The sequence below is a fragment of the Erpetoichthys calabaricus genome, chromosome 7 (assembly GCF_900747795.2).
Source record: "Erpetoichthys calabaricus chromosome 7, fErpCal1.3, whole genome shotgun sequence".
Lineage (NCBI taxonomy): Eukaryota > Metazoa > Chordata > Cladistia > Polypteriformes > Polypteridae > Erpetoichthys > Erpetoichthys calabaricus.
In genome coordinates, this window is record NC_041400.2 from 102,187,640 (window position 1) to 102,201,858 (window position 14,219).

Consider the following 14,219-nt stretch of genomic DNA (forward strand, 5'->3'; position numbering starts at 1 on the left):
TGCTTCATCACCTGAGGCCACAGGTACACCACGCCCTCAACCCTCTGCAGTTCGCATACCAGTAGAAGGTAGGAGCGGAGGATGCCATCATCTATATGCTACACCGATCCCTCTCCCAGTTGGACAGAGGCAGTGGTGCTGTAAGAATTATGTTTCTGGACTTCTCTAGCACCTTCAACACCATCCAACCTCTGCTCCTTAGGGACAAGCTGACAGAGATGGGAGTAGATTCATACCTGGTGGCATGGATTGTGGACTATCTTACAAACAGACCTCAGTATGTGCGTCTCGGGAACTGCAGGTCTGACATTGTGGTCAGTAACACAGGAGCACTGCAGGGGACTGTACTTTCTCCGGTCCTGTTCAGCCTACATACATTGAACTTGGGAGTCCTGCCACGTGCAAAAGTTCGCTGACGACACTGCTATCGTGGGCTGCATCAGGAGTGGGCAGGAGGAGGAGTATAGGAACCTCATCAAGGACTTTGTTAAATGGTGTGACTCAAACCACCTACACTTGAACACCAGCAAAACCAAGGAGCTGGTGGTGGATTTTAGGAGGCCTAGACCCCTCCTGGATCCCGTGATCATCAGAGGTGAAAGTGTGCAGAGGGTACAGACCCATAAATACCTGGGAATGCAGCTGGATGATAAATTGTACTGGACTGCCAATACTGATGCTCTGTGCAAGAGAGGACAGAGCCGACTATACTTCCTTAGAAGACGGGCGTCCTTCAACATCTGCAATAAGATGCTGCAGATGTTCTATCAGACAGCTGTGGGGCTATGTGACTAGTTCAGGGACTGGGGCCCTTGTTAAAGTCGAGGGTCAGATGAATTCAACCCAATATCAACAAATTCTTCAGGATAATGTTCAAGCATCAGTCACAAAGTTGAAGTTATGCAGGGGTTGGATATTCCAACAAGACAATGACCCAAAACATAGTTCAAAATCTACAAAGGCATTCATGCAGAGGGAGAAGTACAATGTTCTGGAATGGCCGTCACAGTCCCCTGACTTGAATATCATCAAAAATCTATGGGATGATTTGAAGCAGGCTGTCCATGCTCGGCAGCCATCAAATTTAACTGAACTAGAGAGATTTGGTATGGAAGAATGGTCAAAAATACCTCCATCCAAAATCCAGACACTCATCAAAGGCTATAGGAGGCGTCTAGAGGCTGTTATATTTGCAAAAGGAGGCTCAACTAAGTATTTATGTGATATCTCTGTTGGGGTGCCCAAATCTATGCACATGTCTAATTTTGTTATGATGCATATTGCATATTTTCTGTTAATCCAATAAACTTAATGTCACTGCTGAAATACTATTGAAATTTCCATAAGGCATATCATATATTAAAAGGAAGTTGATACTTTGAAAGCTCAGCCAATGATAAACAAAAACCCAAAGAATTAAGAGGGGTTCCCAAACGTTTTCATATAACTGTGTGTATAGTGTATATATATATATATATATATATATATATATAGTGGTGGACGGGCAGGGGAGAAAGTGTGCTCAGAGCAGTACCTCCCCCAGATTGATAGATGGCAGCTCGTGGCAGCGGCATGGATTCCCACAGGGCTTCATGGGAGCTGGAGTTTGGTGGCTCAGCCTTGTTGGGTTCCAGGGGTGCCGCCACGGAGTGCTGCAGGCACTGTGGAGCCTGACTTCATCGGGCTCCCACCTCACCTGGAAGTGCTTTTGGTCCATGTTTACGGGCTACCAGAAGTACACCAGGGTGCAGCATAAAACGAGCCAGCTGCTATTGATCTGGGAGACAGAAAAGGAAGGAAGGAAACAAAGCTTGCTTGAAACACTGGAGACAGACAGATATATATATATATATATATATATATATATATATAGAGAGAGAGAGAGAGAGAGAGAGAGAGAGAAAGGGAAGAAGAAAAAGAAGAAGAAAATGAGAGAAGGCAAATTGCTGTGCTTCTTAATATTGTATTTTTGCCCAGTGCTTGGGTGTATGGTGTTGGTGTGTGGGAAACGCTTCAAGGAAGCGTTTTCTATGAACTAAAAGCTGTGTGTTGTGCTGAACTTGTGCCTGTGTCTGTTTGTGTTGTGTTTAACACTAACTGAGACGCTAGATGTCACTACAATTCATTACAAAGATTAGTGTTTGTGAGTATGCTTCTGCTTTTAGTTTTTTCATTTGTGGGAAACAAACTAATATATATTATTATATACAGAAGAATAATTATCAACACCACATAAGTATTATCAAAAATTAATTGATTGTTTCTACTGGAATATTAGAAACGTTGTGACAAAAACAGGCCATTCATCCCTATGAGCTGGTCCTATTCATACAGGTCAGTGCTTCTTTAACTTTTTTCTTGCAATCCAGTTTTGCCGTCTTTGTGCCTTTGAAACCCAGCATCGCTGCCAATAGTCATCCATTGCCCCTTGTGAGGGACCCCTTGGAGAATCACCAACACAGGTCATAGTGAAGCAATGACATTTGCGGCAGATTAAGCAAACTGTAAATCACGACTCTGTGCAACCCAAATTCAGACAGGCGACCCATAATTTAATAACCCACGATATAGATTGTCCAGTGTAATCACCTCCAGGGCACTCTTTCAATACTCTTTTAACACTGCCCTCTGGTGGTCTCCTTCTTCCTTTGCAAAATGCCAGCATATGAGTCTCTCTCCTCCATATGGCCATCTTGTCTTATGTGCCTTTTCCTGGTTTGCACCAGGCTATGCTCGAGAATGTACAGTATTGTCAACTTGAAGATGGAAGGCTCTCTGTATATAAAAAAGTTAGCTGAATTAGAAATAAATATTACAAAAAAATTAACAGTGCTTGCAATATTGAAAATCAATAAAGTAAACTGAAACCAACATTTCCAAGAATATATTTTTATGTGATTTGAATTATGGTGGCATGGTGTCACAGTAATTTAATCCTGCTGCCTCATAGCTCCAATGCACTGGGATCAAATCCCAGTCTAGTAGTTGTGTGGCATTTACAATTCTTACTATTCTTAAGCTTACTAATTAAAGTCTTTAAAGCTCGATTTTCAATAGATTCAAACTTTTGTTAAAGTTCACAAGGAGGGGTCCAAGGGGAAGGAATGACCTACTATCATGCTATCAAATATTTAAACCTATGTTACTCCACCTCCACTTTGTGTTATTTCTTTTCCTGTTCTGTCATCACCACCTCCACAGTAGCAGTTCCAGGATATAGGCCAGGAGTTTGGAATTTCATAGCCTTGTCTTCTTGAAAGGCTGGAAAACTTTGTGGCTTCTGCCAGACTAAAAATGTATTTTCCCTTTAACCAACATAATGGCTGTTTGAACTCTTGCACTGAGCATAAATAACTGCGCCCATTTGAATCTTTTGTTACTCCCCTCCCCTTCGTTGTCTTGAAATCTCTGCTAAGTGAGCCTAGATCAGCACAGGTCAATGGCACTGTATAGTTTATATAATAAAAGCTTTCTCCCATGTGGCTCACAAATTAGTGCCCACAGGCCAACTTTTGGCCTTGTGTTATCAAGGCCATGTTTTGTTAACATGAAAAAAATTAAAGAAGATTAATGTGAGAAAGTTTTTATTTGTGAACACTGGATGAGCGGCTTGCACTTTTTATTCAAAAAATAATGCATAGCCTGAGGATTCACTGTGGACTTTTAGCTGGCCTCTATAGGAAAGTAGACCTCTGTTCACTGTCTGGCAGCTCTGCCTTGGGGAGGACATTCAAAACACAAAAAGATTTGTGCTTTGGAAGCAAAAAAAAAAGACTTCATTGCTATTAATTTATACTGAAAATCTGCTTCTGTATATACCGCTAGAACACTTGCACTCCGGACCACATGATGATCACATTGCTCTGTGCCAGTTGAACTATTCACTTTTTCATATCCGACTTGCTGTCTGTGCATGTAACTTTGAAATATTATTCGTATGAGAATAGGATTATACAAATGCCTAAAATTTTTGCTCTGTGAAAATATGTATTATCAATTTCAAAAAATGGCAATCTGCCCTCTGTCAGCTGTAGTCAGAAAGGACACTGTTGTGAATTACTTACTGTAAGTTAGTGCACATTTTAAGGAAGTCTTGAATGATTTTTTGGAATGGCCGAGATTACATTTTTTTCTGTAAGATTTTTAAATGTGGATGCTTCCCACCTTTATGTGAATATTAATTCTGAAGTGCACTGACTTTGAGAATAGTGCTACCAAATAGTTTTACTTACTAGATTTAATGGTATTAGCTTTTAATAATGACAACATAATACAGCAACTAGTAACAAATCTTCTAATATTTACAACACATGAACACTCTTAACATTTTATTTCCCCAAACTCAAGTCTTTACAACAAAATAAATATGGTACAGTATAATCTGTATATATAAAAGCTAAATACCACTGACTCACTCATCACGAAATCTCTCGAACCACGAGGACTTGGGACTTTGGAATGTAGTTACCCTTGGCCCATAGGTGCTTGCTAAGAAATGGTTTTAAAAATTTTACGGTCCAAGCGCGTTCTGTCTGTATGTCTGTCAGCTTTTCACGAGAGAATTACTTAATGGATTTAGATTTGGTTGATTTTGCAGCTTCTCTCATCGCGCTAAGTACCATAGTTCACTTGCGGTACCAATGTATTTATGCAAATCCAACAGAGTGGCTGTGGGCTGAGAGCAGGGGGCGGGGCCTTCCTCATTCACTCACCAGCCTCTGTTCGAGTTGGTCTATGTCTTGCCACGTGTTGGAGTGCACCTTGCCTCCGTTTAGCTAGTAATACCTGTTTGTTCAACAGACATTATCATCTACAGATTGTTAAGGAGTAACGTTTGATGTTTGTGAGAGAAAGATCAGGGCTCCATGTGTTTTAGAGGGTAGCTGCTGATTGCCAGAGATCTCCCCACACGGGGAACGCTCTCCAGTCAGAGCTGAATACGATAAGACATAGTGCCAATGTCTATTGATTTTTAAAGTTTGTCTTGTGTCATTACTATGTGGGTGCAGCCACGGGGTACAGCTAGTTGTAGTATATATGCAACATGACTTTTTTGAAACACACAATATGGTACTTGTCAGTTATATGCCCCCATAGCTGTTGTCAAAGTTATTTAGATGTCACCATAAAACAAAGAGAACTTCACCAAAATATTTTAATAAGTGGTGGAGATTATTATTTAAAGGCATTTGGCAGCGTCATTTGATGCAAAGGCAGGACTTGATACATGGAGATTTCAAACTCATACTGTAAGTATTTTAGGGATAAAGGAAACTCATAGCTGCTAGAGTTTCTCTTGGATTTATTATAGCTTAGGGCACTCTGGCCCCTTGGAAGAGAACTCACACAACAACCATTGCATAGTCTAAGAAGCAATTTGCAGTTTTTCATGTGATAAATACAATCAGAAATTTACAAGGTTAAATCTAACAGTAAAGGCAATTTGAAAATTATGTGGTAGCTGCAACAGATAGAAGCTGATGCAACACAACACGTTCACGTTGGCTTATGGGTAGTTCAAACACGCACAGTGCAGTGCTCTGCCGTTAGTCTAGTTGAAGCCAAGGTCAAAAGAACATGGATGCTCCTCTTGAGGATTGTGCCATTGTTGACCAACATGCTATAGTGAGATTTCTTTGGGCAGAGGGAATGAAATCTCAACAGGTTTGGTATTTATGAGTTCGTCGGTTTATGTGTTTTTAATTTTTGTTTTTGTGTAGCATTTGTATTATCAGTCATATTGATGGAGTAGGCACTGAAGTTACAGAATTATTTTAATTTCTTAGGGGTAACAAAATCAGCTTGTCTTGTCTGGGCCTATTGTTAAAATGAGGAAGACATTTCTGATACAAAGGCATGATATTTATATTCTTACAGATACTGTTAAGCTGTATTTAGACTAGGCAGACCTCTGTGTATAATATGAGCATGAAAGCATGGTATCTAGTAATAATAGCTAATATCAATGCCTGCATGATGAACAGAAGGGATGCCTACTTCAATTAGAAACATTTTTGTAGTTTCAATTACTACTAAAAAAACTCTCAGACTTGAGCCCAATCCACCATGTCTTGAGACGATCCAAATCCGGGTGTGCAGCTTGTTGCGTTGTATCCAAGACTCCAGGAAGTATTCATTGTCAGTATTGCATGAACATGTGAGTAATATAACTTACTTTTCAGAATGATTGGCAGTACTCCGTATAAGTCAAGAATTCCACACATACAGTCACCAGGCTGAGTATTGAACCTAAGTATATGGGGCTGTAATCCTTGTTTCACATAGCAGATAGCTCTTTTGTTTATCAGTGCTGGTTTCAAGTTATTAACTCTTTGTCAAATTCAGCCTTTGAATGCACTTCAGAAAAAGAGATGGGGTATTACATCATGAACAAAATAGAAAAAAATGTTTTTAAAGATCACTATTTACATATCTAATTATTTTTTTTCTATATTTACAGCATGTGACAATGGTCGCTGGGGTCCACACTGTAGCAATCGCTGCCAATGCAAGAATGGAGCTTTGTGCAATCCCATTACTGGTGCATGTATATGTCTTCCTGGTTTCAAAGGCTGGCGATGTGAGGAGCACTGTGACCAGGGGACCTATGGAAATACCTGCCACCAGAAATGCCAGTGCCAAAATGGAGCTACATGTGACTATGTTACTGGAGAATGCAAGTGTCCTCCTGGATACACTGGAGCCTTGTAAGTACTTGTGTGGTGTGAAGTTTGACCCATACCACTTAGTATTTAGGCCAAAAGGTTCTACTTCACTTACATCAGACATTACTTCCACTTTTTGAGAGATATTAGAAGTTTTGTTGATTTCAGCTTTTCTTGCTGCTTCCAACTTACAGGCTTTTCTTCTGGAATTCTTACGGAATGCCTTGGATATTGTTTTGTTTGGTCACTGCTCACACTTCTTTGTCACCCTCCATTATTTCCACTGCCACATAATGCAGGTAATTTGCAGCATATCTGAAAAATCAATCATATTTTCAATGACTGCCATTTATTCCATAAATGGAGGAGCACAATGTGTTTTAAACAAATGCAACATATTGCATATTATTTGCATGCAGAGGCCCAAAAACATGCTATCAAACATATTAGTGTACAACACAAGGGGCCTGTCCTTTGGCATTTCCTAGAAACCACCCTTTCCTTTTTCTGTGTCCTGCAGAGGAGGCTTAGCACATAAGCTTGAAGCAACAAGGACAGATCTACCTAACATTGCATATGTCTGAGACACATTCTTAGGATTTTAATAATAATGATCGCCGTAATCGGCAAAGGGGACATCACAATATCCACAACATACATTGCACTGCTTTAAACAATGCTTATTGGTAGGAAATGACTTCAGTGTTTTTTTCTTGATATCTTTATTTAAACACGATGTGAAAGGTAGAAATAGCACATGAGAACACATACATCTATGCACATTAATGCATGTCAATACACAAAAAACACACGGACAATGCAGACAGTATACCATGCATCTCTGCATACACATTGGTGTGAATCGGACCTTTCTCCATTCACATCATCATTGATTTGTTTTGTAGACTTCAATAATTCCTTAAGAGTCACAGTTGGTTTAGCAGCAAGTGTCTTTGTTATTAGATGACTAAATTTAGATGGACAACCACATTTGACTTGGTGTGGCAGGAGTTTTATTTTTTCCACTTCTGTACAATGGACTATACTGAGCTCTCAAGAATGTTTATTCTCTTTGTACAAGTTCTCTAGGAATGAACTTATGTCTTCATTTTGAAATTTCCTTTTGCATGTTATGGGACCTTACAGAGAGGTATTTGTTCTCACTGATTAATTTAAATACATTGTGGCCCCACAGATCCTATACTGTATTAGGCAGGTTTGATTGTGGAAGAATGAATTTACAAAATGTTGTGAAGTTCACATTTGACACATTATTGGTTTATTCTATATAATTTTTGGAAGAGTTTGTTTTATTATTTCACATTTATTATGCTTTATGCGACATCATTGCACTTCCACTTTTTAATGGGAGGCACTTGCTTAGACAGCATTCCACAAATTATTGTGAGATGGAAGGAAATCAGGAGACGCCACTTCAGGTAGGCTCGTACTGAAATGACCACCAGGAAACTAAACACGAGGACAAATTAAAAAAGAAGTCAGAAACAGAAGGAAGTCAAAGCAGAAATGAAACTTAGCACTAGACCTATTTAAAAAATAAATTAACTATACTAGAAGAGGTTTTTGATAGAATTTATCCACTGAGAAATGAAACTGTGTTACAGAGTCAGCCTATATTTATAACGGAATGTCTGTAAATGTCATCAAACCACCTCTTGTAGTCACGTGACTCGTAATTGCATGTCACATAAACAAAAGATGCTAATGACAAAATGAAGACTTAACTTTGTCAAAATAATAAAAAAAAGTTTATAATCCCACAAAATTGGTTCTCTGTGGTAAAAACTATCAACCAGCACACAAGGAATAGCCTTAACTTATGACTACACTATTTTCGTCAAAGTTTTCATAGATGCTGCCATCCATGAAAATAGTTGTAAATAGTGCTATTGGTGATAACAGTAATGCCTGTTGCTATCATGTGACCTGGCAACATTGCAACACTTAATGTTATCATAAAGCCATTATAAAACATGAGAACCTCCAAAGACCAACGTCTGAACTTTGACTCAGCATCAAAGGAGTAACCAAGCACTAATGGATTCAAAAGCACCTTTAAAAAACAAGAGTTTAGTGTAGGATTTTGGTTTTGACTTATTTTATCTCTTAGGCAATGTATTTAAGAAATAGTTTTGATTTCACTATTTTGGCTTTCTCCTAATTTGCTTTGACCCTTTCTAGCATAAAAGAAAATGACAAAAACCATGTAATAAGGGTTGAGGTTGCAGGGGGTAACACCATATTAACTGTTGTTGTAGTGGGATGTTTTTCAAAATTAGCAGTCACAGTGTAGGGCTATACAGCACACCTTACTGTGTGTTGGCCTCCCAGATGACGATGGCAGTAGATATTTAATTTGGAAAACCCAAAAAGACAGGGTCTGAGGTGAGGAGACTGCTTCTCATCTGGGACATTTTCTTCTGGGCAGTAGGCAGGAGAGTAATGCATGTAAATAGCTGTTTTAGACTGAAATTCATACCCTTTGTACCAAGGTAACTGGAAAAGGCACACTATACCCTCATGTTAAACACTACCAAGTTGCTGTAATTATCAATTTCTTCTCAGGAGTTACAGAATTGTTTTTGTCCAGATTTTGCGTTGCTTGCACAATTTAAATGTCTTCAGTGCAAACGTTTTAGTCTCATGCACATGCCAAAAAGACAAGACATGGCACTGCAAATTCTTGGTGTCATTTATCTCAAAAATTACCTTATGTTTTGTTTCTGCAGCTGTGAAGATTTGTGTCCACCTGGAAAGCATGGAAAACAATGTGAGGAGAGATGTCCTTGTCAGAATGGTGGAGTGTGCCACCATGTTACTGGAGAGTGCTCATGTCCTACTGGATGGATGGTATAGTGTTTGCTTAACAGATTTCATTCCTGTAAAATGAAAATGTCTGTCAATTCAGATTCCCATATATGTGTAATGCGCAATGACATGATTTAGGGTGAAAAGAGGAAACCTGATTTACCTCTTACTCAATAGAACTGTACATTTCCATCCTTTACCTCAGGTTTATGAAGATAGTGTTTTAGGCATTGCTGCTCATTACAAACAGTTTTGATGCATAAAGAAGAATTAGCTATTTCCAACAGATGTTGTAGTACTATCATATTTTAAAAAGGAAAAGGTAGTCTCTGTGATGTTCTGTGAGGCAGCCTGCCTTTCTTATTCAATAATCAAATTCTGGTACATGAAATTACTAGAACCTCTGCAAAATGAGGTTGATTTGCTCAATATTTATTTGCAATTAGTAACTCCCAATGTCATAATAGAGAAATATGTGTTTCAGCTACTGGGCAACTGTTGTCCTGAACAGGCAAGACAAAGGTAACGCAATTTAAGGAATTGTTACTGAGATGAGATTTTAATACAAATTGACTGCCCTATGCTTTAAGGATATTGGCAGGTACTAATTATTTATTTATTTTTATTTATTTATTTATGCACATGGTACTGTAGGTGGGGCTTGCTATATTAAGTTGTAAGTAATAAAACCATGAATTAGAGTATGGGGGTTCAGAACATGGGTGAATGGAAGGATGGGTGGATGTAACTAACTCTTGTTTATACATGAACTCTACAGTATTTTAACAAGGCATCTGTGGCAAAGGCGCTATATAGGTGTTGACCTGACACAGACTGACAACGGAGGCATGTGTAAAATAACCAAAAGGAACTTTTAATTTTTCTTCAGCTGTGGGGCACGTCTTCCAAGTGTCCTACAGGCCCAACACAGTCCCCAAAAACACCAAAGAAAAGAAAAACCACACCACAAAACACTCTTCTTTCTCCTCCAAGGCAGCTTTGTCCTCCTCCTCCCAACTCTGGCGCCCGGAGTGGTGACTATTGGCCTCTTTTATAGCCCACCCAGAAGTGCTGCAGGTGCTCGTTGACCTACTTCCGGCTGCACCTCCGGGTGTGGCTGCGTTCCCGCCCAGACTGGCTTGTTAGGCCGTGCAGCTCTCCCTGGCGGTGGCCACGGAGCCCAACAGGAATGAGCTCCGGTGTTCCAAACCATTCGCCCCAATGCGACACAGGGGGGCTGCCAACAAGTGTTCCGGAGGACGTAGTGTGCATCCCATGACTGCTCCCCTGGATCCAGTGTCAAAGGGGCGTTTCGACCAGGCATGGGTCCCAGCCATCTACCACATATCTTTACTTGCCTGTGTAGCTTTAAGACACAGTTCCCCTATCAGTTCCTTTCGATACTTCAGAGGCTAGTAAGGTTGATTCGCTCATAGATATCCTTTTTTAGCTCTCCTTGTAACTTTTCCATTCATAGCAGGGGCGATCTTAGTAAACAGCACACCAATAATGCTGGTGTGGACATAGCAACCCTGATACCAGCAATGCAGGCATATGTACAACTAATAGAGACTAATAATGCCAGTTTCATATAATAAATGAGATACTCTTCATACACTTTAAATTTGCATAAAGTGTATACAGTATATAGAAATTCCGTGTCCATAGATAACAGTGAGGTTACGTTAACTCATTAAGAGTTTATGTAACACCAGCAGTTTTTCTGTGCACAGTTTGCTTTTATGCTTCAAGCATCAAAACATTTACAAATGTAATAGTAAAATATACTCATAAACACAGCCTGGAGCATTCAATAGTCACACAATATCCACAGCGAGCGCTTTGCACAATTACAATCTGAATATAGTGAAAACATTTAGTGTTCAATGCTGCTGAAGATGCAACACAGTGTTAATATAATCCTTATCTGTTTGTGTGTCTCTATCCTGTGTGACTCATGTAGGGTACAGTGTGTGGTCAGCCATGTCCAGAAGGACGATTTGGTAGAAACTGCTCCCAAGAATGTCAATGCCACAATGGAGGATCATGTGTCTCAACAACTGGCCAATGCCTCTGCCGCCCTGGATACACAGGAGAAAGGTACTACAATTCTGGCTGTGACAGCTTTAATGTTTCTTTAATGTGAATATTAATGTCCTTGCATTAAAAATTTATTGGAATATCTTTAAAATAATTATTGCTTACTATACCTATACCTAAAGGTTATTAAAGGAAATCTCCATCCAAAAAAGTTTTTTTTTTAAATGTTATTACTTACCCAATGTAGTTTGTAGTGATGTGGCTTTTTTGTAATGTCGGAGAAAAATATTTAATCTCATGTGTTCATGCAGAATGGAGATTAAAAAAGTCTCTAATATAAGTCCATGGTGATCAACGTTGGACTATTTCCTGAAAGGCAGTCCACAGTGATCAGCTCCCAGTACAATAATGCAGTCATCAAAATTCAAAGGCAGAGAAAGAATTCATGAACACCAAGAAAAGCAATAGAAGGGTAGTACTCAAAGAAACAACTCACAATTCCTCCAAAGTACATTCAATTTAGTAGTAAAGTAAGAGTGGCTAAATGTAATAAATGTAATATAATAGAACCTGATTACACACATAGAAACGAAATAATAGACAAATAAAAATAACAGAAATACATAATTGGACGAATAATAAACAGAAATAATGTTAACAGAAATGATTTTAATAGGTGAGTAGAAAATGAACAAAATAATCCATGAAAAACAAATTTTAACATAAGCCAGGACTCCCTGTCTTAGCCATAACACTGGAGAGCCTGTCCCTCTGACTGGAATATATAGGCAGTAGGCAGCCCTCTGCCGGAAATGTCATGGTGACCCTGCCCCCTTAAACTCCTCATGAAGGGGACAGGACACACAGGTAAGTACACTACAAGTATCATTACACAGAATTGTAATATTAATAAATAATACAAAATTAATTGAAATCATAATGTTACAAAAAAACAAATAAAATTAACATTTAAATGACAACAAAATGACTAATTATAAAGAACTCTGATACCTTTTTCACAGTATATTAACCTATTTAGGGGTTTTAAACATACAAAAATCAAAGAATAACTTTAGATTTTCATTATATGGCTATTTGAAAAAGTACAAAATGTTTACCTTTTTGCTTTGGTACCATTTGGTTTGACCTTGGGTGTTGTCATTTTGTACACTGTTATTGTGGTGGTTGCTACGGTGTTGCCATGGAAAATGATGTCCAGTTTCACGCTGCACAAGTCATTAGGGATCAAGGGTATAAAGGTCAGCTCCATACGCTTCCTTCTATCCAAGACCGGATTCAAATGGTGTTGGTGTGTGATCCTTGTGATAAAATGTTTTTCTGGTTAACACACTTTCTTGTTGTATTTAGGTCTTTTTTGGTTTTCAGTTCAACTATTGATGTCAGATCAATTACTCTTTTGATTATGACTTTGCCTTGGTTTTTTTTAAACTGTGTTTCATCTCCTGATCTTCTTTTTTTTCTTATTAAAGTTTTATTAATGTTTTAAAATTGACAAGCAAGTCAAGTTTAACAAAACTAGGTTAGAAACAAATCAACCCCCACCCATGAGAAAGAGAGCTAGGCCAGCAGAGTAAAACTTTAATAATAGTTCAAATATGTAAAAAAAAATAAATGAATCAAAATAAATAGAATAAAAAAAGAGGGGAGAGAATTTGCTTCCTCAATTTAAATCCTTATTCTAAAATGATTAGATCCTGCCAAGTTTTGAACAGATCCTGATTTTCTTCAGTAAGATCCTCACTATCTCATTCTGAGTCAGTACTTGGTTCAGTAATTACATTCCTAAGTACATAGTAATTATATAATACTTGCTGTGTAAGCCCATGCTGTTAAAAGCCTGGGGTCCTAGAAATGATTGAAATCATCAGAAAAAAAAATTGAAATGTAGAGATGTCAGGTAATTGAAAGGAACTACACTGGGCATCTCTCTCCTAGGAGGTTTCGTGTTGCCGAAAATGCTCCCCTCACTTCTGTATTAGCGGCGGGAGGAAAAGTAAAAGTGATACCATTTTGCCGATGTGCTCGCATCTCTTGTGTATTAGCGGCTAAGCGACTTTGTCTTTCTTCTGAGGCTTCGTTTTGCTGATGTTCTGGCCTCACTTGCGTATTCTCGGAGCTGGAGCCCTTACCCCGATTCCACCTCCCACTTCCGGGCCAGACAGACACACACACTTCCACACGTAGACGTTTATATACAAGATTATTGCATAATTACTCTAACATTTCTTTCTCTGATTGCATTTCTCATTTTGTACTTTTCTTTAGGTTTGTTACAAAGTAATTATGCAGTAATACTATTTAATTACAGTGTTGTTTGGAATATAATTACTGAGTGCAGTATGCTGTAATCAGATAAAATGTAAAATGATAGACCAAATTTTTAAAACGATCATTTAACACTTAAGTGAAGAATGAAGATATGAGTCATTAAAGTAATTAAAACAAAACAAATAAAAACAACAAGCTATAACTATCCCACTGAGTCTTTTTAATCATTCACTGTTCAAATATTGTAGACGTTGCCATAAACACCCAGAAAACATTGAAAACCTGGGGCTATTGATTCCATATCTAGGTGTCTTCCAGTACTATTGTCCTGCCAGTGTGCATTCATCTCAACCTGCCTTGTGAATCTCATTTGGCACAGAGCAACATTCATGGGGG

The 14,219-nt window shown here is 38.6% G+C and overlaps 1 protein-coding gene across 2 annotated transcripts in view; it reads left to right on the forward strand.

Moving 5' to 3' along the window:
• The window catches only part of megf10 (multiple EGF-like-domains 10), a 270,730-nt gene that overhangs the window by 171,947 nt on the left and 84,564 nt on the right, over positions 1-14,219 (forward strand). For both annotated transcript variants that reach the window (XM_028805234.2, XM_051929641.1), the window contains exons 6-8: positions 6,461-6,707; positions 9,416-9,536; positions 11,458-11,594. In XM_028805234.2, coding sequence (XP_028661067.2) covers positions 6,461-6,707; positions 9,416-9,536; positions 11,458-11,594 — 505 coding nt within the window. The remainder of the gene's footprint in view (positions 1-6,460; positions 6,708-9,415; positions 9,537-11,457; positions 11,595-14,219) is intronic.